Genomic DNA, 26568 nt, shown 5'->3' with positions numbered 1-26568 from the left:
GCAAGCAGAGACTCCTGTTCCCGTGGGATATACATGACTCCACAAATGGGAACGTTTTCTCTCCTGCAGTGGTGATCCCCAGTTGCCCAGCCCGTGCCCTGGGCATGGGCATGCTGTTCCCTGCTGGGCATCTGGAAGGGACCATGACCAGGCAGGAAGTCCAAACCTGAAGGGCTCCTGAAGGATTCAGCCCTGATTACATCTCTCAGTTCTCAGTTAAAGCACCCCGCTGTTTTTTCAGCCTGAGTGTGCCCGACTCCAGCTCACCGCAGCGATTCCTGGTACCCGCAGCAGTGGGGGAGTCTAGGCAACCGCTCACTCCCACTCCATCCTCCATCCCTGCGTAACCAGGATCAGAACGAATTATCTCACTGCCAGTGCTGGGGAAAGTGAGGGCCTTGGTGGGCTGTGCTGGGAGCAGGCGGGTTGTGCTGCTGCAAGCCTGGTTTTTACTGTATTACCACTGGTTGGATTGGGTTGTGAATGGTTTCTGGATGACTTAAACCCCCTGTAACTGTGAGCAGGGATCTGTGAACTGTTGTTCCGTCTCTGCATTCTTGCATCCCAGCAGGATGGCAGGGGTGGGCAGTATGGGTGAGGGGTGTCTTTGCGGTGGGCTTGGCTGCAGGAGTATGTAGTAGTCCCACTGGGGTGCTCTAACCAGGTCCCCCCACACCCTGCTCGTAGGCTGTTTGTGCTGGCTTTGTCAGGTGGAAAATTTGTCTTGCTCCTAGGGGAGCATGGAGAAAGCCCTGTCTGGGGAAGAGGGAGGGGGCACCATGCCCTGCAGGGCTGCCACCCACTCCTCCTGGGCAGCAGGGATCAAGGGAAGCTGTTGATGCCTTGGGGAGATGGGGTGGCTTGCAGAGGTCTCGGGCTACTGGGGGTAGTGTCCCAAAGGGTTGTTCTCCTGGAATGGGGCAAGGAGATGAATGGGGCTGGGGGCTGCTGTGTCTTCATGGAGAGCTCCAGGCCTGACGGGCTGTGTCCCACATTCCCACGGCCACCTGCCAGGTCACCGTGTTCGCTGCGGGTCAGAGCCAGCCCTGGTCATGCCCGATCCCATGCTGGGGAAGTGGTGGGGAAGGGGACCAGCCCAGGGGAGCTCGCCGGGGGAAGCCCTCGTGGCCCCCAGGGTGGGGCTGGCGGGCACACAAAGACTCGGTGGTACCGGGACTACAATCCGCATTCCGAGAGGATGGCTGCTGGGGACACTCGCCGGGACGGGCGGGTCGAGTGGGGAAGCGATGCCTGCGGCCAGCTGGGCCACGGCGGGGCCAGAGGGGCCAGGCGCGGGTGGGCGACGGGCGCTAGGCGGGAGCAGGGACCCCAGGAGCCGGCGGTGACCCAGGCGAGTGCGTGATTGAGGAGGGACACGAACGGGCCGGTGCCGGGGAAGCGCCCGTGCTTATGGATCCTGCCAGCGGCCCCTCGGTGCCGGCGGGCAGTCCCGGGGGCAGCGCCCGGGTTCCGGGGGTCGGTGCCGTGGCTTAGTCCTGGGGGTCACTTCTGGGGGTCAGTCCCGGGTGCAAGTGCCGGGGTGGGAGCGGGGGTGGGTGCGAGGGTCGGTGCCGGGGTGGGTGCGGGGGTCGGTGCCGGGGTGGGTGCCGGGGTCGGTGCCGGGGTCAGTGCGGGGTCGGTGCTGGTGTCGGTGCCGGGGTCGGTGCCTTCGCTGCCGCCTCAGGGACGCTGCGCGAGCCGCTGGCGCCCCCTGCCGGCGCAGCGGGCGGGGCGGGGCGGGGCGGGGGAGTGGCGCCGCCGCGCCGGCAGGGGGCGGTACCGCGCGGGGGGCGGGGCGCGGCGGCGGCGCGGGGGCGGGGCCGGCGGGGGCGGGCCCGGTCCGGTCCGGTCCGGGCGGGCGGAGGTGCCGGTGCTGCCGGTGCCGGTGCCGCCGCCATGTACCGGGCCCTGTACAGCTTCCGCTCGGCCGAGCCCAACTCGCTGCCCTTCGCTGCCGGAGAGACCTTCCTGCTGCTGGAGCGCAGCAACCAGCACTGGTGGCTCGTCACCCGCGCCGGCTCCGGCGAGACGGGCTACGCGCCGGCCTCCTACCTCCAGCGGCTGCAGGTGGGCCGGGCCGGGCCGGGCCGGGCGGGGCGGCTCTGCCGGGGGTGCCGGGGCCGGGCGGCGCTGCCCTGGCCCCTCGCAGGCAGCGGGGCTTTCCTGGCTGTCCCGGGCTGGGTTGGTGCCGGGGCGGGGGCAGAGCACAGCCCGCTGCTCGCAGCAGCCCAGCCCCAGCCGCTCATGCCCCTCGCGTGTCTCATCCGGGAGCCGCCGGCCCGGCTGGGGAAACGGGAGAGACATTTCTGTGGCCGTGGCTGCCCCTGCAGTGTCTGCGGCAGGCGGGAGGGTCTGGGACGCCGTGGGATGGGAGTCCCGTGGTGGCAGGGAGGCAGGAGACAGCTCCCGTGCTGTCAGGTTTGGGGAGCACCAGCCCTGCGGGTCAGGGAAAACGTGAGAGCTCAGCAGGCTCATCCGGAGGAAGGGGGCTGGATACGGATCTCCAGGGCCTGAAAGTCTGACGGGCTGTTCACTCCTGCAGAACTGGGAGAGGAAGATAGGAAAATCCCTGAGAGATGCTGAGGGGGATTGTCCTCCCCGGAGTAAACATGATTACAGGTAAACTGGAGTCTCCCGCGCAGCAGCCGTGGCTGGTCTAAGTTAGTGGCACTCCTGTGGCCATCCCCGTGCTGGCTGTTCAGCCTGGGGGCTCCGTGTGTGGCACCCCAGACTGCGAGGATGGTGAGTGTGATTGTCCTCCTTGCACTAACACACACGACACCCACGGCACACCCCTGCTGTCCTGCGGGCCAGGAGAAGCCACGGCAGCTGCCTGCCACGGCAGCACTGCCAGCCAGGTTGGTGATACCAGGAATTGCCCCAGGTCTGAGCACCTGCTGTGGCCCTAACTGGGGTCAGAGGATGGAGTGCACCTTTTGCTGCTGGGGTATGTGCACTGTGACATGCAAGTGTCATGGGAAAGAGGTTACGTGTGGCTCGTACAGTGCAGGGGCTGCTTAGTGGAGGCTTCTGAGGGAAAACATGACTTCTAGAATTAAAATAGGCATTTCATATAGAATTAGTTTGTGGAGGGGGGCCCATGAATTTTGGGACTTTTGGGCCACAGGATAGCTCTGGGACATGGATGCTGAAGACTCTGCATCAGTGAATGGGTAACTGCACAGAAACGCATGTGAATGTTACAAAGGGGCCTTTTGGCATCTGTCTGAAAATGGTGACAACCCTCTTTATTTCAGTGTGCTGCTGCTGCTCCTTCAGATGCCATTGAATTTCTGATTAGCAGTAACTCAGGCTGTAAGTAAGTGTGGGTGTGGGCTTTGCAGAGCACTCCAGTGAGACAAGCATTAATGAGAGAGTGTGTATGTGTGTCAGGGCAACACCAGGTCTCTGATGGCTGCTTGGTCCATCCATGCTGTGAAGCTGGGGCTCTTCTGCAGCCTGGCAGGATGGCCTGACGGAAGGGGACATCTTGTGTATCAATAAGCCCTTAATAAGCTCTTTACAGGAGCTATTTAGTTACAGAGCAAAGACCTTATTAACTGCTAGATTTTAAAACCCCACAGTGGCATAGCTCCAGGTTGCTGCTCATGAGTTTCCTCTCTGCAGTCTTTTGCTTCATTTGCTTGTGTGGCATGACGTCTTCTCGCTGCTGTGGGTGCAGGAGCCTTCTCCTAGGCTGCTCACTCATACCAGTTTTTCTTGCAGGTACCTTGCTAGTATGCATCTCACAATCTTACAGGAAGAGTATTTGTTCTTTGACTCTACATTCATTTCTAACATTATATTTTGCTACAGCCTCATCACAGCTTGCAGCCTGCCAGGCAAACTCCTGACATGTTAGTAATGCACAGATATTAAAGCAGCATTGCTGGTGACTTTGTGAGCATTCCCTCTAGTGCAGCTGTAACTTTCCCAAATGCCTTTAGACCTTGTTGGGGGAAACAGAGTCCTCCCTGCATCTGCTCATCTGTGTTTTGGCCATTAAATTTCCAGCACCTGAATTTGTTGATGATGTGTGAAGCAGTAGGATCTAATTTGCTGCTCTGCAGAATGCAGTCATCCTGCATGTCTGTGACTGGCTTTCTGTTGTTACATCTTGCCAGCTCTGAAGAGCTGATGTGAACTCAAAACATGTGTTTATTCATGGCAGAAAGCATCTGCTCACCAAGAGTGTGCTTGAGACTGTTTGCTCAATGTCCAGGAGGAGTGCAAACATTTTGTCACCCAGTTTTGGTTTAATAAGGGCGCGGAGACCAATTAGTGCCAGCGGTTTGGGAGGTAATTAACGCTGCCCCAATCACAGCAGGGAGAAGCAGCGCTAATGATTGGCGTTAGCAGGGAGAGAGCGTGGCCAACAGGAGTCACCATTGTAAAGGTAAGCTTGGCCTTCCTCAGCAGTGCAGTCGGGCTCCAGGTGAGCCATAGGCTGGGGGACAGTCACAACCTGCATGAGCAACCTGCTGAGAGGATGCTCATGAGGGAGCCTTGGGCTGCCTTTGCTGCTGAGTACTATTAGGAACATTCGTTTTCTTCTGAGCTCCTCTTGCGTTTCAGGTTTTGTTTTTTTTTTTTTCTCAGCTATCATAGATATGGGATATTGATGCCTTGGCTTCTCTAAAAGGAAAAAAATAATTCCCAGTTATTTTTTAATGCTTATTTTTGTCTGATGTCTTTTTGCAGGATTTTGTAATGAAATCCTTGTGGCTGAGTATTGCTGTTAAAGGAGAGTTAGCTGGGGGGGAGGGGAAGCTCCACCAACAAATCCTTCTTAGAATGCCCCTAAGAAACAAGTTGGGGCCCAGCCAGAGCAGCAGAAGGTACAGATGATGTGAAGTTAATTTGAGTCAATTAGAAACGCCCAACTTCAGCTGATATTCCTGCTGATTTCACTCTTCTGTAGTTCCCTTTTAGCTCCTGTCTGGGTTATTAAGAGTCATTTGAAGCCGAGTGCCGCTCTGGGGGTAGATGCTGAGGCTGTAAAGCAGCAAGCGGGGAGGATTGGGCTGTGCTGCTGAATGGGGCAGCTTGTGGACCACACACACACAGAGTTGCTTGTTGGAACAGTGGCCTCACATGTGGCTTTGCCCTGGCTCTGCATGCCCTTGGTGGAGATCTTGGGAGGCCTTGACACCAGCAGGCATGATAGTGCCCAGCAAGGTCATGTACTCAGGGGCTGTGGGTGCTGCTGCCAGACGAGTGAAAACGTGTACCTAGCCCTGTGCCAGTGCCAGCACGAGGGTAGTGGCCTCCAGCTACTGGTGGAGCAAGAAGTGTGCTAATATCTAATGCCAGGTGGATACTGCTGCAGCAAAACTGTCTGCTCAAGTGCCAGGCCTTCCTATTGGACGGCAAGGTGCCCGTCAGCATGAGGTTGGTCTTTTGTCTTCAGCTGTGTGCTGATGCTTAAGTGATGTATGAGTGGCAGAAAAATGTGGAGATTAAAATGGAGCTTAGGGTGTCCTCTGGAGTCAGACAGCCAGTCCAGGAGATAGGCTTTTCAAAGCTTTATGTGCAGCTGTAAAAGATTCAATTTGGAAAGCTTGCTTAGGCACAGGAGGTTCACTCAGTGTCAGGAAGGGACAAATGCTAAGTCTAGCAAATAATAAGATTCCTTTCTGTGGAATAAATAGCTCTATGTTGCTATTATTATGATGGAACCTGGAATTTTGTTATGGGAATGTGGAGTTCTTCCAGCTCTGGATGAAGATTTCAGGCTGTGGCACAGCAGCACCAGCAGCACAGAGGGAGTGGCTGTCCTGGAGGATGCTGAGTATGGGTGACACTTGGCCTGCCAGGAAAGCTGATCTGCTCTGCTCCTGGCAGGACAGGGGCTGGCTGTGGTGGTTTGCTCCTGCTGTGGGACCCACATCCAGGAGCAGCAGGGCTGCTTCAGCTCTCAGCTTCACCAGGCGCCACAACTGCTCTTGCCTTGTCTTGTGTCTGCACTGACCCAGGCTGCATTGCCTGTCAATGAAAGTGTTAACATTAATGCTGAGGAGGGGAATAGCAGCTTTAAAATGCTCTGTTGGTAAATGTCAGGGGTGCAAAAATAAGTGCTAAGTCACAGGGAGATGTTTCCTGATGAAGCGGGAATGGTTTAGCCTGCTGGCTGTTACAAATTAGCTGTTCAGCTGTATTCAGCCATTAGGAAACAGCTTTGAAATTATTATTGATATCCTTTTCAAAATTACCTTAAATTTATTCCAAATAACTGAAAAATTGTTTGTAATGTGGATTTTGACTCTCTGTTCATGCTTTCACATTGTACCTCTGGAGGAGCAAGGAAAGGTCTGTTTGGGTGCAAAGGTGTGTATGCTGATGGCCAAGAAGCTTTGTACTGTATGATGAGAAAATGGAGCCAAGCAAAGAGTGTAACAAGCATTTTGAGGATGCCTTGGATTGCTGTTTGCAGTATCTTTTTCTACAAGAATAAACAGACGTGATAAAAATAAGAGACTGCTTTGTGCAGCCTAGCAACAACTAAAATCCTCCTGCAGCACGAGCAAGTGCATAGTGGCAGAGTACAGGTAGTCCTGACCAGGCAGGCACAGGAGTGGTGTGTCACCTCCCCAGCTGTAAAGGAGACAGTTTTGAGGGACTGAAATTTGAGCACTCTCTGTTTACCCAAACCATTCTGCCCTATTTCTTGTTGTAGCATTGACCGGGGTTCATTCATGTTGCAGCATTCACCTGGACTGGAATTATGTGGTGCAGAGTGAGATACTGTAGGAGCTGCCTTTTCTTGCAGACCAGAGCATGCCAGGGCTCAGAGTGTGGGTCTCACAGCTCATAGCCACTCCTCCACTCTGATCCCACATCCTACACCCAGCCCTGCTGTCCAGCCTTCCCTGAAGCTGCCTCTGCTCTTGTGAGCCCCACTCTCAGCTAATTCACTTCACTGGCTTGCTGGAAAACTCCTTGTTTGTAATCGTGTTGCTTCTCTGCCAGGATCTCATGTGCATTGGTTCAGGGGTGGAGCAGCATGCGCCAAGGCTGGTGCTGTGCAGGATCACTGTGGCAGCTCAGGTAATGTCAAACCTTCCACACTGCCATGGAGACAAAGATGGTTGTGGAACACAGAATCACAGAATAGCTTGAATTGGGAAGGGCTTTGATGATCATAGCGTTCCAGCTCCTCAGTTGGTTCTACATTGTCAATCACAAAATAGTTTGGGTTGGAAGGAACCTCTGGAGATTGTGCAGTCCAACGCCCTGCAGAGGCAGGGCCACCTGCAGCAGGTGACACACAAACGTGTCCAGGTGGGTTTTGAATGTCTCCAGAGAGGGAGATACTACAACCTCCCTGGGCTTGCTGGAAACTTGAGTTTTGGCAATTGTTGTTTGCTGCAAGAGTTTCTCCCTATATCTGCTTAAAATCCAGCTTTAAACTTGGTGCTCCTGACCCTTGGCAGAGTTGCTCTTGTTGTTCCTGAACAGGTGGTGATTGCACGGACTGTTGTACGGACCGTCCCCTGCGCTGGAGCCTGCAGTGTTATTTGTCATCTGCTGCAGGTTTCACAGAGCTTTCAATGGGCGTGAGAGCTTAATTGCAATACTCACACAGATCCTGAGTAAGTGCTTAGGCTAAAAATAAAGTTTTATTTTGGAGAATGAGCAGCTGGTAGTGCTTTGTAGCTGAGGCTGCGTTTCTTGATACATGCAAGAAAGTGAAAGAACGAAGCATTTTTCTCTGGGGTTTCACCATAGCAGAGATGCTGTTGTGTCAGAGCTGCTTGTGCTTTGATATGAAATTTTATTCTTGAGACTAAATTAAACAGTCAGGGGAATTATAACCATTTCTAATTACTGTAGCTAAACACTTGAAATTTTAGCCAGAAGATCTACAGTCTTTCACAGTCCGGAATGATTAAAGTAGAGCTATGGTAATGATCTTTAGTCTTGGCTGTGAAGACATGTTCTTCTCACTTTTACTCCAATTACAAATAGTTAGGCTTTTTAATGCCAGATAAAATTTATCTTTGTGGCCTGGACACCCAGGTATGAGCAGCATTGGTAGTGTGGTCTTATCACTCCTGTGTCATGGGTGGAATGACACCGGTGGATGCATGGATGGCTCCTTTGGGCTGGAAATATTAAGCTTGTTTCAGGGTTGAACAACATGAAGGCTGCTTTGCTCAGAAGTGATCAGGCAGTAGGGACATGTCTGAGAGTCCATGTCCACTCTTGAGCAATGTGGCTGCAGCTCTCTTTGCCTTGGAGGAAGGGCAAGGTGAGGGGGCGGACTGGAAAGAGGAAATGTGCCATTTTCTTCCCTGCCTTTGAAGAGGCACTTGCCCAGAGCACACCGACACAGATTGGTTCCCAACTTCCCTGTGGGGTCGTAGTGTCTGCCAGGTCATTTGCACATCTGCCTTCTAGTGCTGGGCTGTGAGCATTTCAGTGTTGCACAGGTGATCACCTGCTGTCACCTTGCAACTTTACTGATCGAATCTGTGATTTTTTTTTTTTGCCTACTGTATGGTTTTTGAATGCTTTTCATCAGGAGAAGATGGCTAGGCTTTCTTTCCTTCTTTACATCTGGATAATGATGAGCTTTTGATTGCAAAGGGAAGAACTGCCAGCTTTGAACTAGGAACATCCTGCTCTGTTTGTGCTTCTGCATCACTTCTCACAATCCCACTCTTGTGTTTCCTTTGAGGTTTTGCAGCATCCCATCAGGTGAGCTCTTATTAGAAAAAACAAACACAAACTGAAAAAAAAAAAAAAAAAAAAGAGGAGAGATTTGTATTGAAAGAAATATGAAACCAATAAACCAGAAAGTTCATGGAAATTGATTTTCTTGTGATTGTTGCTCTTTGTAAAGTACAGAGGGAGCAACACACTGAAAAACAGGGAGGAATTATTGTTGCTTGTCTTTGGAGAAAAATGGACTCTGTTAGTGATGATGGGAAAAGAATGTGAAGAGTCCTCCTCCTTGCAAGAGAAGAGTAACCTCCATGCTTGGGGCAGCCTCTAAATGAGGAAAGGCTTTGACAAAAGCAGACTATATCATGGTCACTGGCTGACCTAATAAGAAGATCCCTTGCAAGGCCTTGGGCATATTAATGCCCATGGGGGAGGTCAAATCCCACGGTGTAAAGTGGGTATTTACATCTGTCAATGGTTGAAACATGAAAAACAGCTGAACCTGTCTGTTGAGGAGAGCTCTGGTTCTGGAGCAGAAGCAGCCTCCATTTTATTCTGTTCCTTTTGTATTTCAGATGTACATAAAAACAAACAGAGTTTATAACAGCATTCCACATTTACTCCCTCATGAGCAATTTAAACTTGATCGTTCCTAGACAGGAGTATGTATTTAGTGTGTGAGCTGTCAGCCTGGGTATTGGAAGAAGTACAAATTCCAGAGTGATTTTATAAGGAGAGAAGTACAAGCAGCCTTAGTATGCAATTATAGCATTGGATGGTCTGCAAAAAAAATTAGACTTCACAGATACTAACATTCTACGTGGCCACTGCCATAGCCAAAGTTTTTCAAGACACAGGTTCTAACAGAGCTCTGTGTTCAGAGATTTTTAAATTAAAATGCACGTGCACTGTGTTTCTTCCTGAGACAAAACGTTAATTGAGGCTTTCATCTTGGCCATATCAGTGAGAGTTGACTCAATTTATTTCACTAAAGAAGTGTATTTCTGTGCAGGCTTGCAGGGGCTGTGAGGGCTGGAAGTGTTTGGTGTTGGACTGGGGAATCAGCTGGTCCTGCAGGGCTGGTGGTCTCTGCCTCCCAACGCTGCTGTAGCTGTGTGTGTGCAGACTGCTGTGTGATGGGTGCCAGCTTCTAGTGGGAAGGAGGTCTTGTTTCCAGGGCTGACACTCTCCAGAGGGAAGTGGATGCTGGCACACCTGGAGGACCCCAGTTTGTGCTTTTTCTGTGAGTTGGCACCTGGATCTCAAAAATTCTTGTTGTATTTAGAGGAAAAATTCTCATTTGAAATGGCAGTTCACTGGAAATTCTTTCTGTGGACCCTGATTGGCCTCCTTGCCTCAGGTCTGAGTCGCAGCAGGAATTGTGGGTCCTGGTCCTGCTTCTGGAGGAGCATTGCTTTGCTTCCCCAGCCAGTGGCTCACAAATCAAATGTTGACCTTTAAAAGAGAGTGTTGTCAAACCTAATTTGTCTTGACTTTTTATCACATGGTAAAACCTTTGATTTTAAAACCAGGGTTTTGAAGCTTGTCATGTGAGAAGTGGAACAGAAGACACAATTCATGACTGCAGCTGTTTGTCTTTGCTCCCCTTCGCCCCCCATTGCATTCTCACCACAGGAATATTGAGCACTCTTCTGTGGAAATCCCTGTCAGTGCCAACAGGCAAATAGTTGTCCAAAAGACAAGACCCACCACCTTGGGAGAGGAGGCTCAGCTTCATGTGAGATCATCTGTGTTCATGCCCTGCAGTGCAGAGCTTGTGTGGCAGAGTTGTTTGCTTCCCTTTCAAGGGAGCAAAGAAGTAAAACTTGTCCTGTTTTAGCATGAGGCTTAGGCAGGAAGGGGAAGTAAGGTTTTGTCAGCTTCTTAGAATGAGGTGAGAAGTCCATGGATTTGTTTTTCCTGGTTATTTGCTTGCCTGTTGAAGTTGTTTTGAAGAAATTGTCGCTCCTATCTTCCTTGGAAGGTGCTTGCTTCTTGTGAAGCCTGTGTCCTTGCTCCTGTCCATCTGGAGCTGAAAAGGCAGTGTCGCCCAGCTGCAAGTGCAGTGAACCCATTCCTCTGGCTCAGGCTGCCTTTCGTGCTAGTGGGATGTGCTTTTGAACAGGGATCTCCTGTCATGCCAACAGGGGGTGGGGGGAGTGTGGGGACATCTGTGCTGCTTTGTCTCCCTTTGCTGCTCAGGCTGGGGTGGTGTGTGTGAGAGTGGTCTGCAAGGTGTTGATTCTTTTGGTGTGATCTGGAAATGCCACCATAGACTGGTATTTTAGGTTGTTCAGCTGCTCAAGAGTTATAATTAATTTTTTTTTTTAGAAAATTAAGCCGTTGGCATGCTAGATAATTCCAGGCTGTGGGTCATTTCTTGCTAAATCACAGGTTTAAAGTTCAGATTAGATATTTTCTAAGTAATAACTATTAATTATTTCTTGTTTTTTTTGTAGTACAAGTAGGGCCAGTACCTTGTAGTATGGAAACCTTAGGGCCGGCCTCAGCTCTGCAGCTTCTGTTCTATTGAACAAAAACTAAAGGGTTGAGGGAGAAGATGAGGCAAGAGCTGCAGAGATAGACACTCACCCACAAGGAGGCAGGAATTGCTGGGATGATGTCTTGATGAAAAGGTCTTTGAATGCCTGTCCATGAGGTTTGTGCCTGGGGCCATACCTCCTCAGCTGCTGATGTAGCTGGCATGTCATCTCCCACTGTTCCTGCTGCTGCTCCCCCTCCACTGCCCTTGAGCTTACTGGCTGGGAGGCTGAGCTCAGCCTCTGAGCTTCATCCTCTTTCTCTGGAGGTGGGAAGAAAGCCTTGATGGACCACACACGAGCCTTTCACCCACTTGCACCTGGGGGATGGAAGTGGTTGGACATGTTTTTGGGTGAAGGGCTCTCTGTTAGCAGAGTTCAGTCAGTGTCTGTGTGCTGCAATAAGAACCAGGGCAGCTCCTGTGGAAACCAGATGGCTGCCTAGAGACATCAAGTTGAAGCTCTCCACTGAGCAGACAAACGCAAACCGCCGTGGCCTCTGAATCTGATGTGGTGACAATTCCTCTTTGTGTGAACTCGGTGAGTTCTGTGCCTTTCCAGATTGTCGCTGATGCTGGAGACAGGCACGCGACAGAACACAATGAAGCTCATGTGACAGCAGCCAGATCTTATTGTTGGGTGCCCACCATTTACAGGAGATTCAAATTTCCTGTGCTTACACGTGTGGTTGGTTGGGGTCTTAACTCTGCCCAGCTCACTGGCTGATCTGTGCATTCACGATGGAGTGGGTTTGGCTGGGGTCCCCTGTGGAGTTTGAATCCAGCCTGTCATTATCATACCCAGGGACTCGTTTGCTTCCATTCTCTAAGGAGCTTAGGCTCGTCGAGTTGGTGTCTGTAAGGCCAGTTTATCTGTGCAGCTAACAGGCCAGCTGTAGCTGTCACACCAGATTTCCTTTTTTCCTTTTTCTGAGGAAAGGGTGCATGTTTGCAGGGAGATGGACGGATAGACAGTGGTTTGAACAATAATTGGCATCCAAGTGACCTGCCAGAAGGCAGGTCCATGGGCCCTTTCCCTCTGTGTTCAGGCTTAGCTGTCCCTGGGGAACATTTGAGGAGAAGCTGAAGGATCAGGAAAGTTCACATTTTTAGCATGTTAAAATAATAATAATTGCATGAAATCCCAGCACCTCAAGTAAGAATGATGATCATAAAAAATTCATTACTTACTTACTGCAGAAGCTTAGGGACTTCCCTGAGCTTGGCCAAATCAAAGTGTTTATAGATGAAGACTTTTTCCATTTGACATCAAAAAGCAATGTCCCTTGATGTGCTGAGTTCTAAGTAGGGAAGTTTTGGCCCTAGAATCACCTTTATTGACTTAAACTGTAAAGTGCATCCCCTTTAATTTGTTTTTCTTTAATTGATTTCATGTGTCTGTCTTTCATTAGCTTGATGACAAGAGATAGCAGCAGCAGTGTTGAAATAATTGTGCAGTTGTTATCAAGGGACCTGCACAGTATAATTTTTTATATCAGGGATGGAAAGAAATCCTTCCAGCATCCTGTTTTGGGAAGCATCATCTTGCCTGTGGTCTTGGGCACTGCCTTAGAAGCATTGCCCAATGATGTGGGACAGCATCTAAGCTTTGCACGTTCTACATGCATGAACTCATGGGAACTGGCTGTATTTTTGAGCTTGAGATCTCAAAATTATATTGAGTTCCCGTCATTTTAAAACCTTTTAAATACTATTAGTATTCTGTTAATGATTGGTCCCTTGTGACTGTGGATGGATGTGGAGGACCACACAAACCTCATAGCTGGGCCGAGGGGAGTTAGGAGAGTTTGAAGGGTGGTCAGCCCTGACCTGGAAGAGTTTAGAGGGATGGGAGAGAGAAAACATGCACATGAATTGTGCAAACCACGCAGCTTCAGAGTTACTGTCACCCTGTGCTTGCTGTTAGGCAGCTCCAGACCTGCACGGAGGAGGTGAGCTGAGTCCTGGCCATCTCCATTCCTGCCGGATTTGTCCCACACAGTATGGACTGGGAAGATTTCCTGAAATACGGTGGTTTGGTCTCGCTGATGCCTCTGAGTGAGATGGATGATGATACAGGTGAATGTGGCACGAGAAGAAGCAGATGCAAGAAATCAAGCCTGTAATGAGCCATGGGAGCTGGGAGCAACTTTTGCACGTGGGAAATGAACAGTCTAACAAAGGCAGTTTTTTTGTTCACTGCCTCAGGAAGTGAGGAAAACAGGATTATGGCTGTTTTGCTGCCCAAAGCACATTGTCCTATGAGGACATTCCCCTCCTGTCCCCATTTCTTTGTGTTTTCTGGGGAGCCTGCGCTACTCTAAGCTGCAAAAGGAGATGGGATTATAAACTGCAGCTAAAGCAGAGGCTGGTTTTCTCCTGAAGATAGTGTAGGACACTAATGAATTGCTTCTGTGACTCACCTCTTACTTCCTTATAGGTGAAATGTCAGCAAATCCAGTTGAACCCTTTAATTTTTTTAAGGTAAAAATGCCCACTGAACAAACCCAAGAATTTGTTCTAGAACTGAATCTGGAGATAACAGCAAGTTAGCCTCATTCCTTTGATAAACAGAGCTAAACTTGCAATTCTCAAGCTACTTTTGTAGGTCAATGGAAACTGTCAGTCTATTGAAGTTTTGCAGCACAGAAAAATAGTGTTCTGCTGTCTGCTAGTCAAAAACAACTGCAGGATCTTTGGTTCAGGATTTTCTGGGGTTTTTTTTGGCTTGTGCTGTTGTCTTTGTGATCACATATGCAAGGATGCAAGACACTGCTGCAGATCTTGGCGGTATCTTCATTGTTTTTGAGGTATGAATTAGCTTTAGTTTTATCCCTGTCCCCATAAAGCATGATTGCATTGACTTGCTGGATTTGGTGAGAGTCGGGAACAGAAGCATCAGCAGAAACCCACTCTACCAGGAATAAATGTGCGTGCAGAAGCAGCTCTCAGCTAACAAGGATGTGTGCACACTTGGGTATTTTGCCTGTGACCAATTAGCATGATGTCCCTCTTGACAGTGCAATGTGTATGGAGTTTTCAGCCCCTCTCACACCTCCTCCTTTGGTGCCCTACACCTGCACCCTCAACAGTCTTTAAACGGCTTTGCTATAATTAACTGGCACAACCTAACTTCATGGAATTCTGGTCTATAGCACTGATAAGCCCAAAGCACCAATAACATCCCCTGTTCCATAGTGCTACTCTGAACATGTTAAAACATATAGCTACCAAAACCCATGGCACATGATCCTCTTTTGGACGATATTCCTTCTTGCCATAGCTTTACTGAGGCCCACCTGAAAGCAAATGAGCATGTGAGGGTTATCTTTTACAATGATTCTAGTTGTTACATTGTTTAAATCCCAGAATGAGTAATTTGTACCAGTCTGAAGTCATGAACGATCCTAGCAAGCAGCTGGAAGAAGCTTGCTGGGTCTGGACATGCTGTTCTGCACAGGTGGAGGACTTGTTTGGGATTCCCTTGTTGGGAAATATGTCCCCACCAAAGAGGAGATGTGTTTCTTCCACACTGGTGGGAGCTGTTCAGTACACTTGAAAATGTTGGGGAGAAGCTGGTTGGGTATCCTGGGGTTTCCCAATACTGATGTTTCAAATCTTTGTTCCTGTCACCCAGAGGAGGCTGTGGAGAGAAGTAAAGTTGCTTGTGAGATCCATATTGTGGGAACATTATATGGGCACCTGCTTTGGAGAAACCTTGTAAATATGTTTGCTGTCTTGGGTCCCTGGCCTGAAACCAGGGTCCTTCTGCACACCATTAGCAGAAGTCCTCAAGGACCTTGGTTTATCTTTTGTGCCTAGGAGTTGTGTGAAGGGATGATAGTAAAAGTACTGTTGGCAAGTGATCCCTCCACCTTCAGATGAGTTTTGCTCCATGAGAATGTGGAGCTGCTGTCTTTGAACAGAGGGGCAGCATAAACCCGACCGTTCTGTATTTGCTTGGAGCAATTGTATTCCTGGTAAGAAATGGTCAGGTTTTTCCATACGGTGATCTGAGGGTCATTTTATTTCAGAGGAGGTTGCACATGTGATCTGATCACACAGTATGGTAAGCTGAGTTTCAGGTAGGATGCACCAGTAATTGGAGAAAGGGAAATTCTCATTACAGAGGAAAATGTGGGTTTTCTCTATAAGTTAGTGTGTTCTGATCCTGTCCCGCTGCCTTTCTCTTTATTTTGGGTGTGTGTTATGAATGGATGGGGTTTAGATAAGTCCACGCTTTTTGCCCAGGCTTCTGGCAGCAGGCAGTAGCTTTAATGAGGTGGCCACCACCCCAAAACCCACTCTCATTCACAAGTTCTTTAATAATGGGTGATTCAGTCTATTATAGAATGAATTATTTATTTAATAGACACAAAACCAACAGACATAAGACTTAAACTAATACTACACAGGAATAAGGACAAAAAGAGACTACTAGTAGATATGTACAGCATGGGGTTAAAGCTACCTGTTAATGTTACAGCTAGTGAATAAATAATATAACTTAGGGTTCAGTGTATCTTACCATCCACCTGTTGGTGGGGCACACATAGAGATCCTTCCTCTCACTTCCCAGGAAACCAACCACGGAATCTGCATCCAAACTCTGGGGAGAAGAACTCTTGTCAGGGTGTGTGTAAGAGGCTTCTGCCTCTGTGATAACTCATATATCTTTTATAGTTTGTAAAACAGGGTCTCTCAGTCAAGAATATTTCTTTTATCTCTTCCCACATCTGCTCTTCAGACTAAGACGTGTATTCTTAGCTGAGGCCCAAGGTTTTTTGGAGTCAGAGATGACCCCTTGCTGGGCCTTTCAGCCACGTTATCTCTTTATGCACCAGCTATCTGTGGTAGAGGAGGGGTAGATGTCCTGCCACAGTGTGCAGGGGAGCCGTGTCCCTTCATGACAGAGGAAGCAATGCTTATCCTGCATGTGGAGTCCAAAACACAGAAAAATTCTTTTCTATACACACTGTTAACTGATCCTGCAGCAGTGAGCTGCCTTTGATCCTCCTGACTAGAATGATCTTTGGGGAGAACTTTCCAGGGCCTCTCTCAGGTTTGCTCTCAGTAATGCAAGACAGGTTTTCATCTCACAGTGACAGCTTAGCAGAAAAGAGCCTAGGCTGTGCCAGGTCTGCCAGCTCTGATCCTGGTGCTACTCAAAAGATCCTAGGGATTCATGTCTGGTTTACTATTTTGTGTAATTTACAACTGTCCAGGACTAAAACTCGCTGGTGACTTTTCTGGGTTGCCTCTTAAGGAAGAAATCTTTTTTCCCTCATTAATAGCTTTAATGAAGTACGTATGGTTGTTCATCAGTGGATACCAGAAAGCAGCACTTGTTCTCCGTGTGGCAGACTCAAATCGTTCATGCCAAGCCCACAGGCTCTGCACTTCCTTGGATGGTGACCTGTGCACCCTCCTTGCCCCTTCTCCCTCCTGCCTGGCCAATGTTCCTGGATTGCAGACCTGTGCCTGCTGCCTGTCTTCCCATGGTCACTGGGACTGAGACAGCAGGTCTGATTAATTTTGCATTTCCCCATTTTCTGTCTGTGTAACAGACACTTTTTAATTTGCCCATGGTTTGAGGTTTGGCCAACACAGTTACTATGCCCAAGGCACATCATAACTCCAGTTTGCTGCCTTCTAACTCTTGCCAGAGCGCTGGTCATGGGACAGGGAGGATTTGGGAAGAAAAGCTGATAAATCATAAATTCCTGTGCAAGATGAATCACGAGTTATTACCTCTTTCTCAAACACATAACTGCAAGCTGTTACATCAGTGCCAGTCTGTGGCATGCAGGAGGAAAGTCCCTTTTGGTTAACATGTACATATGGGCTCTTCTGCATCTGTCTTTGGGCATCAGCTGAATTGACAATATAATTGCATATTTTTCCTGCTTGACCCCTGGAGACTTTACTTACGTCATCCTCATGTACTGGAAAATGCTCCAAGGCAGGGGTGAATGAGAAGGGAAGGAGTTCTCTTGGTTGTGGTAGAAATTTGAATTTTTTCATCCTACGTTTTATGTAACTGTCACCTGTCTGGCATTTTGCTACAATCTCTGCTATGGAAATAAATTATGGGGGGGAACTGAGCCTTCCTCTTTGAATGCCAGAAGAAGAGCCAGGACTTGCAGAGTTTTCCAGTCTCGTTCTTTCCTCTGGGCTCTGACCTTGCTCCTTGTTCTGGCAGCTCTTGGCAAATCTGATTAACTGCAAAGAGAGTTTCTGTGGTTGGATCTTCATCCCACATCCATGTTAATGCCAACTCAATCAAAACAAAGATGGGCTGAGATTAGCGCCTTGCACTCTTCCCAGCACTCTGGGAACTTAGAAATTAGTTGGATTTTTGATCATAATTAATATAGGGGTTGTCTTATTGACCTGTGCTAATTGTGTGGAAGTGATCTTGGAGCTGTGCTGAATTTTAGTGGGCAAACGACATCTGTAGCAGTGTTTTGGGCTACCAAACTGAAACCACACAAACCCTGGCAAAACCCCTTCTGTTGGGCTTTTTTTCAACTTCAAAGGCTAATATGTCCAAAGTCTTGGTATACTTCTAGTGCTGCCCTGCAGTATGTTTCCTTTCACCTTGATACATCCTGGTTCATAATCCTGAGTTTTCGTCAAAGCAGAGACTATCTACTGTTTTCTTTTTCAGTGAAGATGATAACTCAAGTATGTGTATGTACATACATTTTATGTTTATGTATGTGTCAGCAGAAATGTAAGTTTTCCTGCACAGATGCCTCGTTGATCATGTCAGGTACTGACTTGACGATTGTGTGCAAAAATGATGCTGAACGGGTGATCCTAAAGAGAGGGGCAGCTCTGCTGTCTGGCAGCTGTTCACCTGGGGCAGGCTGAGCCAGGGAAGTCCCTGAAGCATTGAGAGCAGTAACAATTAAGGCAGCAGGGAGCAGCAGGATACATAAGTATGTGTTGATTGTTTTATTTTAAAAAATTCTGTCTCTGCTTTTATCCTCTTAGATTGTTTTGGCATGAGACGTGTGTTCTGGTTACTGGAGAGTGAAAAATTATGAGGGGAAGGAATCAGTGGCGAATTCTGGTCATCGTGGCCCATAAACAGGGTCTGAGCATGGCTGGAGAGACTTAGGGTGAAGCATTTCCACCTCAGGAAGTACGAGCATGCAATGCTGGGTTGCATGCATTCTGTTGTCCCTCAGCCTGTCTCTGCCCCCCTCTACCTGACTCCGAGGCTTCCTGCCCTTGGGAGAGAAACTGGTTGAGGTTTGGTTGCTGTGCCTCCTCTGCTGCCTTCAGGGTTCTGTTTGTTCAGAGTGCCTCTTGTGCCTCACTGTCCCTAGTTAGTGTATCTCTTTGCCAGCAGCTTTGGCTTTTGCTTTAGCGTGATTTGCACAGCTTAAGCCTTTCCCTGGCTATCCTTTCTTTTCATTTCCCATTTGTGCCGGCTGTCTGCTCAAGCGGCTGCTGTCAGCACACAGTGGAAAAACACCGATCCGTGAGAAACGCACTGTAGCATATCAGCAGGAATTCCTGGGCTGCTTCTGGGCTGCCTCTTTGTCAGGAGAGCTCAGCCATGTCTTTGTTTTCTCGCTCGCGAGTCAGAGATGCTGCAGGTTTGTTTGGGGCTTTACTCATCTTATTTGCTCAGAAACCAGGGCAGTTGCCCATTGTTTCGCTCGCGTTTTTGTTGTGTGCTTTTATGTGCCGTGAGGCACGCTATCTTCGTGCCGGCAAGAATAAGTTAATGCACCTCTCTTAGCCAGCAGCCTGAGGACTAAAAATTTCTGATTTGGACTGCAAAAAGGAAAGGGGAAGGAGCTGAATTTTCCCCAGCAATGCAAAAAACAAAAATTCAGCCCATTTGTTTGAGCTGTGTGGTCCCAAAGGGGGAACTCTGATCTGGTACATCATTCAGCCACGGACAAAGGATAGTTGATATTTGTAAATTGGTGCCGCGATCATTTCAGTCTGGAAGGAATAAACATGCAGACAGTCTGGCGGTGACTGGGGGTGAAGGGCATGTGACCTAAGAGGTTCCTCTCTGATTTGTGTAACAAAGAGCCAGCCTGTGCCTGTGTATGCCAGCAGGATAAATATACTAATTTCACCAGTGGTCCGTGTCAGTGCAGCTGCATGAAAACTGAGCTGTCACTGGAGACAAAACTTTGTCTGTCCTTTGTTGTCATGTTGTGAAAGCTGGCAATGAGATGAGGGTGAAGATGGGCAGCCCTGCCTGGGCACCCCTCTGGCTGCAGAGGCAGCTGCAGGCATGAGGGCATCAATTCCTGCACATGCAGAAGAGTAAATGCCCTTGATCACTAATGAATGGGGAGGTAGGAGGAGGAAAAAAGCTATGTTTTCTTGGATCAGCCCCCTGTGGAGGCAAAGAAAAGCCTGCCATAAGTTAATGGGCCACTTTCATAAATGTGGGAGCTGTGTGCACGCAGAGTGGCTCAGCCTGTCTGAGCTGATGCAGCTGTCAGCCTGTTTGTCTAGAAAATGGTTTTCTGAAAGGTATGATTATTCTAGACTGTTGAGCAAGTTCTTCTGTGTGAGTGCATTTAAACAACACCAGTGGGACATGTGGAAAGATTACAAACGAAGAGAGAGGGGGCAGCATTTCTGATAGCCTGGGGGAGGGCAGGGGAGGAGGTTGTGCTGCCTGTGCAGCATGTAGTGTCTTCTGAATTGCTCAGGTGTCTCACCAGCCTGCACGACACATCCTGTGCAGTTGTGCTCTTTTTGGGGAGACTGCTCCTTTTGGGGCAGTGAGGATGAGAGCAGTGTGAGGCATGGGGATAGATGCATTCCTGTCTCTGCAGGGCTGTGCTTAGGTACTCACAAGACATTCTGGAAGGGTACTTCTTAAAAGCTTATCTTTAGCCTTGGGAAAGGCATCTTCCCCAACCACCTTGGGGTGTGCAAATCACCCCAAGGCAGTGCTGAGGTCTGGCTCTGTCCTCATCAGATGGGGAGGAAATTGGCAGCAGGCTCTGGGGGTACCCTTTGTTTGCTCCTGTTATTAGCAAGGAGTGAGGAAATAATGATTTATTAATGCTCCTGTGATTTTCCTACACCAGACTATGAGGAAAGAAATTCATTTTCCTGGCCGATAGTCATCGCTCTAATTGAGCAGTACAATGTTCCTGGCAGAGCAGCTGGCCTGTGGGGTGCTGGTGGTAGCCCTGGTTCTCTGATACAGTGCCCCATAGCCAGTATGGTCTGTGATCACCAAGGGTCACTTCTCTGCTCTTCCCCTGCTGCTGGCTGTCACCAGGGTGTGGAGACAGGCTGTGTATAGAGCCCAGCATTTCTCTGCTGCAGCACTGTTTGATTAAACCTGAAATACCTGATAGAGGGGGTGGCAGCCATTCCTTTCTGGGGTGAAGCACCAGTGGGAATGCGTTATCAATACCTCAGCAAATACTCCTTGATCCTCATGGTATGTTGGGCAGAAGGTGGTGCCTCTTGGCCACGGCCTGGGCACCATCACTCCGTGCTGACCAAGGAGTGCTCACCCCCTGAGGGCCGGTGCCTTCCACTGCCATCGCTGCCCTGTCACAGCCATGTTCCTGCCCTGTCCCTGCCACCTTCTCTGCCTTCCCGGAGTGGCTGGCATGGCTGTACCTGTGCCTGGCAAGCCAGTAAGCTGATGAAGGACACAGTTAACAGCTTGCATGCTGCAGTGGTTGCTCAGGGCTCTGCCAACCCCCACCTTGCAGCATCAGTAAATCCAGCTGAATTCCTGGGCTTTGCTTGGTACGTCTCCTCTGACAGCCCTCTGTACAGCAATGCCCTTTTCATGCATTCCCTTGCTTCCATGTGAGCCTTAGCTTATGAGCAGGGTTCCATCTCTGTAGCCCAGAGCACAGGATGGGGCAGGACTGCAGCACAGGACTCTGCAGGACTTTGGAGCGCCCAGCCCTGCCTGCACTCCAGGGTTCTGCTCTTGCTGCCGCTTTGTGGCCACTCTCCTTTGCAGGCTGTGGAGCTGTGCGTGGCCAGGGCTGCCTGTGAGTGAGTGAGGACCCCTGCCTGTCTGTGTCCCAGCTGCCAGCATCCTCTGGAATGGGTGCTGGATACAGGCAGGATTCCCCTGTCCTGCAGAGAGACTGATCTCCCCAGATAGTGTGGGGAGAACAGCGAGGCGCTGCCCAGAGCTGCTGTGAGCACGTAATCCCTCGAGTCCTAGGGAGGAGGTGAGACTTTGGCAAATCAGACCTTTACCCCCTTGCAACCTGTGCTCGTTTCAACTGCAATGTGCCTTTTCATCCATCCCCCTTTAAACAAAGCAGTGCCATTTTGGTTAACCCGAGCAGTGTGCAGATTCCTTTGAATCGCATGATCTGTCCAGGATACTGATACTTACTTTTTAACTTTATGACGACAATGCAGGGGATCCCTGATGCTGGGTGTCCTACACAACAGCCCCTGTGCTGAAGGCCCTGCCATTTCCTCCCTCACCCAAAATGCACCCTCCCAACTCAGCTGAGCAAGGGACATGGTTTATGAGCAGCATCAACAATGTCATGAAGTGCAAGTAGCAAGTTAATGCTGCTTTTTTATTCCAGCCCTTTGACAGGGCCTTGTTAATAGAAGGTTGGGAACAGAAACAAAAGGAAAGGGCACAGCAGCTAAAAGCCAGTTGTCACAGCACTGCTGCATTAGTGTGAAAATGCTGTGTTTTATCAGAAAGGAAGCACCCTCTCCATAATAAATGGCATTGCACAGCAAGGAGCAGCTCCACAGGAGCACCCCTCCTGTGGAGGCAGGCTGAGAGAGTGGTGGTGTTCAGCCTGGAGAAGGCATTAGGGAAACCTCATTGCCTCCAGTACTTAAAGGGAGCTTATAAAAGATGGACAATGACTTTTTGCATTGGCAGGTAATGCTAAGGCAAGGGGGAATGGTTTTAAACTGCAAGAGGCAAGGATTACATTGGATGTTAGGGGGCAGTTCCCTAACTGGAGAGTGGTGAGGCACTGGAAGAGGTTGCCTAGAGAAACTGTGGATGCCACATCCCTGAAAGCATCCAAGGCCAGGTTGGATGGGACCCTGGGCAATCTGGTCTAGTGGGCGACATTCCTATTCATGGTAGGGGGTTGGAACTAGACGATTTAAAAGATCCCTTCCAACCCAAACCATTCTATGATTCCAGCCTGTGGATGGACTCCTGTGGACTGTGCTGATGTGCCCTGTGGAAGAGGGCAGAGATGCTGAGCTGTTCAGTAGGATTCAGTGCTCTGTACTGCTATCTTCCCTGGGATGATCAGACTGAGAAAGGGTTTAAACCCATGTGGGTGAAGATGTGGAAGACTGGGGAGGATGGGACTGGGGGGGGGGCCTCATGTGGGAGTGCAGGTGGGGTGTGCAGAGGGCAGGGGTTTGTGGTACTCAGAGCAACACTGGCATTCCCCTGGAGGCAGCAGTGCTGGAGACTTCTGCACTGCTCCCCTTTCCCAGAGAGAGCATGCAGCTTGCTGTAATTTTCTCTTATCTTTTCAGAAAACGAGGTGAATTCGCTGAAATAACTTGCTGCTCCTTCCAACCCTCCTTGGAATGTGTTCAAATACACTTTGCTCCGTTTCCTTAGTTCTGTGGTTAGAGGTGATGAAATGCTCCCTAGGCCATATCCCTGGGCCACATGGGGCTGTGTGGAGGTTTCATCCCAAAGCTGAGTTCTGAGTGTTGGTTTTGTTCTTGAGCTGATACTTTAACAAATTTGGTTTTATTTTTAAGGTTTTCCCCAGTTGCTTTCTTCCATAGCTATCTTTCTTGGGAAAACAAACCAGAAAAAAAAAAAAAAACCCCTCCTAAATTTTTCAAAGCTGGGTATTGCGGAAGAGGTCTCTCATCCACACCTTGTTTTTTTCCCCACAGTCTGTGGTAGCTGTTAATTCACATTTGCTTAAGCAATTAACCAGGATATAAATAATACATAGGATGTTATCAGGAAACTGCATGCCAGTGTTATGGAGGCAGGCACTTTTGACCCTGGTGGGGAGGGCTTCCCTTCTGTGCTCTGCAGCCCCCTAAGGCCAATTAAGGTGCATCCTTAATGAGAATCCAGCCACTGCTTGGCTGGATAAATAGTTGCTCTGATGCACAGAGGGGGGGCCAGCGCAAGTGAAAGAGGGATTTAGTGTTCAAACAGCTGCAGTGAGCGCTGGAGTCTGAGCAGTCCCCTCCTCCCCTCCTGCCCGGGCTGAGGCCGGAGCAGTGGGACTGAACGGACGGTGCTGGCACCAGCGGCAGCTTCTGGGAGACCTGCGGGTCAGGGACTCATAGCGTGTCCTTTGCTTTCTGCCTTAGTCCTGTAAAGGTCTTTTCTCCTGAAGGCATATCAACTGTTGGTAAACAAAACCTTTTAGACTGTCACGAGTGTAGGAACCTGCTTGATCTTCCTGTTCCCCTTCCAGCCTCCTCTGGGAGCCCAGGGAGTGGCGTCTTTGGTGTTTCTTCTTTCAGGGCTGCTGTTTATTTTAACTGCAGTAACAAGTGCTAAACCAGCTGGCAGGAGGAATAAACATTGCTGTGACAGCTTGGTTGGAGATTTAATAAGTCCAAGTGCTGAGTCCTGCATTTTGGCCACAATAACCCCCTGCAATGCTCTAGGCTGGGGACGGTGTGGCTGGACAGTTCCCCGGCAGAAAAGAACCTGAGGGTACTGGTCAACAGCGGACTGAACATGAGCCAGCAGTGTGCCCTGTGGCCAAGAAGGCCAATGGCTCCTGGCCTGTATCAGGAATGGTGTGGCCAGCAGGAGCAGGGAGGTCATTCTGCCCCTGTACTTGGCACAGGTGAGGCTGCACCTTCTTCTGGGTCCCTCAGTTTAGGAAGGACGTTGAGACACTTGAGCGTGTCCAGAGGAGGGCAACAAGGCTGGTGAACAACTAAGGGAGCTGGGGTTGTTCAGCCTGGAGAAAAGGAGACTCGGATGTGATCTTATCACTCTGTACAACTCCCTGAAAGCTGGTTGCAGCCAGGTGGGGTTTGTCTCTTTCTCCAGGCAGCACTGACAGAACCAGAGGACACAGCCTTAAGCTGCACCAAGGGAAATTTAGGTTGGATATTAGGAAAAGATTTTTTTACAGAAAGGGTGATAAACTACTGGAATGGTCTGCCTAGGGAGCTGTTGGAGTCACCATCCTTGGATGTGTTTAAAAAAAGACTGGATGTTGCACTTGGTGCCATAGTTTAGTTGAGGTGTTAGGGCATGGGTTGGGCTCTATGATCTTGAAGGTCTCTTCCAACCTGGTGATTCTGTGATTTGGAAAAGATGCTTCAAGTCACAGAACAAGTGACCATCAAGAAAAAAATGAGGGGAAAAAAATCATTCAGAGCCGATAGACTTTGGAGACCACCAGATTTCAACTGTCGTGTTCACAGTTGTGAATTTGCTCCACAGAAAGGCAGCAAGAGCAGGAATAATTTGGCTTGGGATAAACTTGGCTTTGCAGTGGGATCTCAAAACCTCCCTGCAGCAGGCTAAATATTGAACGCTGCTGCATGATCCTGAAGCTTTGCCTCTGGTCTCCCTTTAGGGATCATTGGACTTTGGTGCTTGTAACAGTGACTTTCTTTCCCAAACATAAACTCTCGGAGTTTACTGTACTGTCGTCTCTCCTGCCATAACCTTTGGTGCAAAAGAACCTCAGCTGAAGGGCACAGTAACATGTTGGATGTTGTTTTTCAGGTGCTGGAGCAGGATGTGGTTCTGCAGTCCATTGACCGTGCCATTGAGGCTGTGCACAATGCAGCCATGAAGAATGGGGGGAAATACAACCTGGAGCAGAGAGATGTCCTCCAGTAAGTATGATGGGCATCTGGGAGAGCTGGCAGATGGAGGGTGGTCACAGTGTCACTCTGTCCATGGGGGGTGTTGGATGTTGTTGGTTTGAGCCCCTGTGCTGCTGCACTCAGAGAACTGCCCAGTGTTTGAGCTGCTACTGCTCCTCCTGACAACTGTGTCCAGCAAAGCAGAGCTTTGGCCTTGCTCCTCTCTCTCTCTGCATGCCAAGAAGAGGAGATTCTCAGCCACACTGTAGGCTTGGAGGAGAAATCCAAAACCTTTCTGGCTGCATTTTCTATGCTTTACCAGCAAGGAATTGTAGAGTTTTTGGCACGTGACACAAGGTCTTTAACATGTTCTCAAATAATTGCTTGTGAGGAGAGTTTTTGTTTTCTCTGACACCTCAGACTCTGTGCTGAGGCATGCTGGTTTAATCTCGGTTGAACAGCAATTCTAAAGTGCAGGCAATTTCTGAAGCTTGCAATGCAATATGTGACTCTCCCCCGAGGAAGAGGCATTTTTCTCCAGTGAACTGATGAATAAATTATGGGCTTTTGCAAAGCCTCTTCCTTCCTCTCCCAGAAGTGCTTCCTTAGTTGTTAATGAAACTGGAGCTGGTGTTCAGAGTAACGTAGCCCATTCTGGTATATATAGCCCAAATGCAATAAATCATTAAAAAATAATTTAATGTTGCAGCATGGTCACTCCCTTGAGCTTTGCCCTTCCTGATGTCATCATTCTGTTTCAGAAAACTGATCCATCACCGGAAGGAGACTGTGTCCCGTAAAAGCCACTCTCCCACCCCGCAGGGGACGGTGATGACTCAGTCCTCCAGTGATCACCACCTGGATGTGTCCCGGCAGCCCAACGGGGTGTGCAGGACGGGGTACGAGCGGCACCACAGCCTTCCCAACACCGAGTTCGAGGGTGAGGATGAAGGTCTCTATCAGGTAACAGTGGCTGCACACTTGTTAGGTTCCTGCTTTTGTTCTGTGATGTTTGTTGTCCTGGTGAATAAAATGCCTTTGAAGCTGAAGTTACAAATCAGGTTTTTGTGCTGCTGACCTGGGATTACTGCAGTGTAAAGTGTTGATGTCTAAGAAATCTGGAACAGTCCCTCTGCCATTTACACTTGTCATGTTTTTTGGAATCCTTGAGGGTCCGTGGTTTTATGGTAACATGCAAAATCCACTCTGTACTGTGTGACTATCTCTGGGCAACTTTCTAAAAGAGTTGCAGGCTCCCTGGAGAATGCTTTGAAAAGGAATTTTGACATGAGCAGTAGAGCTCCCTCCAAGCACTCAGCACTGCTTCATTTCCCCCTCGTTATGTCTGTACAAGATCATTGGTCCTTAAGTATTTCATCTGCTGTGGCTGCCTATTTATACTAATCAAAACAAAACAAAAAGCCAAAAAAACCCCAAAGATCCTGCTTTGTCTGAAGGTTGCTTATCACGATGAATTAAAGGCAAATTGCAGGAAATAAGATTTAAAGCAGATCTTTTTTTATCTCAGCGACACGCAGTTCCAAGGTTACAGTGTGGCGTCAGTGAGGCTTCAAAGTAGCAGCCCAGGA

General features: G+C 49.2%; 1 protein-coding gene across 1 annotated transcript in view; it reads left to right on the top strand.

The window, feature by feature from the left end:
* Positions 1–1896: 1896 nt before the first annotated feature.
* The window catches only part of NCKIPSD (NCK interacting protein with SH3 domain), a 52650-nt gene continuing 27978 nt past the window's right edge, over positions 1897–26568 (top strand). Inside the window, exons 1-3 of the mRNA XM_038149084.1 lie at positions 1897–2067; positions 24897–25009; positions 25741–25942. Of these exons, the coding sequence (XP_038005012.1) occupies positions 1897–2067; positions 24897–25009; positions 25741–25942 (486 nt within the window). The remainder of the gene's footprint in view (positions 2068–24896; positions 25010–25740; positions 25943–26568) is intronic.

The sequence above is a fragment of the Motacilla alba genome, chromosome 12 (genome assembly GCF_015832195.1).
Source record: "Motacilla alba alba isolate MOTALB_02 chromosome 12, Motacilla_alba_V1.0_pri, whole genome shotgun sequence".
NCBI classification, from domain to species: domain Eukaryota; kingdom Metazoa; phylum Chordata; class Aves; order Passeriformes; family Motacillidae; genus Motacilla; species Motacilla alba.
This window is presented reverse-complemented; position numbering and strand designations above follow the sequence as displayed.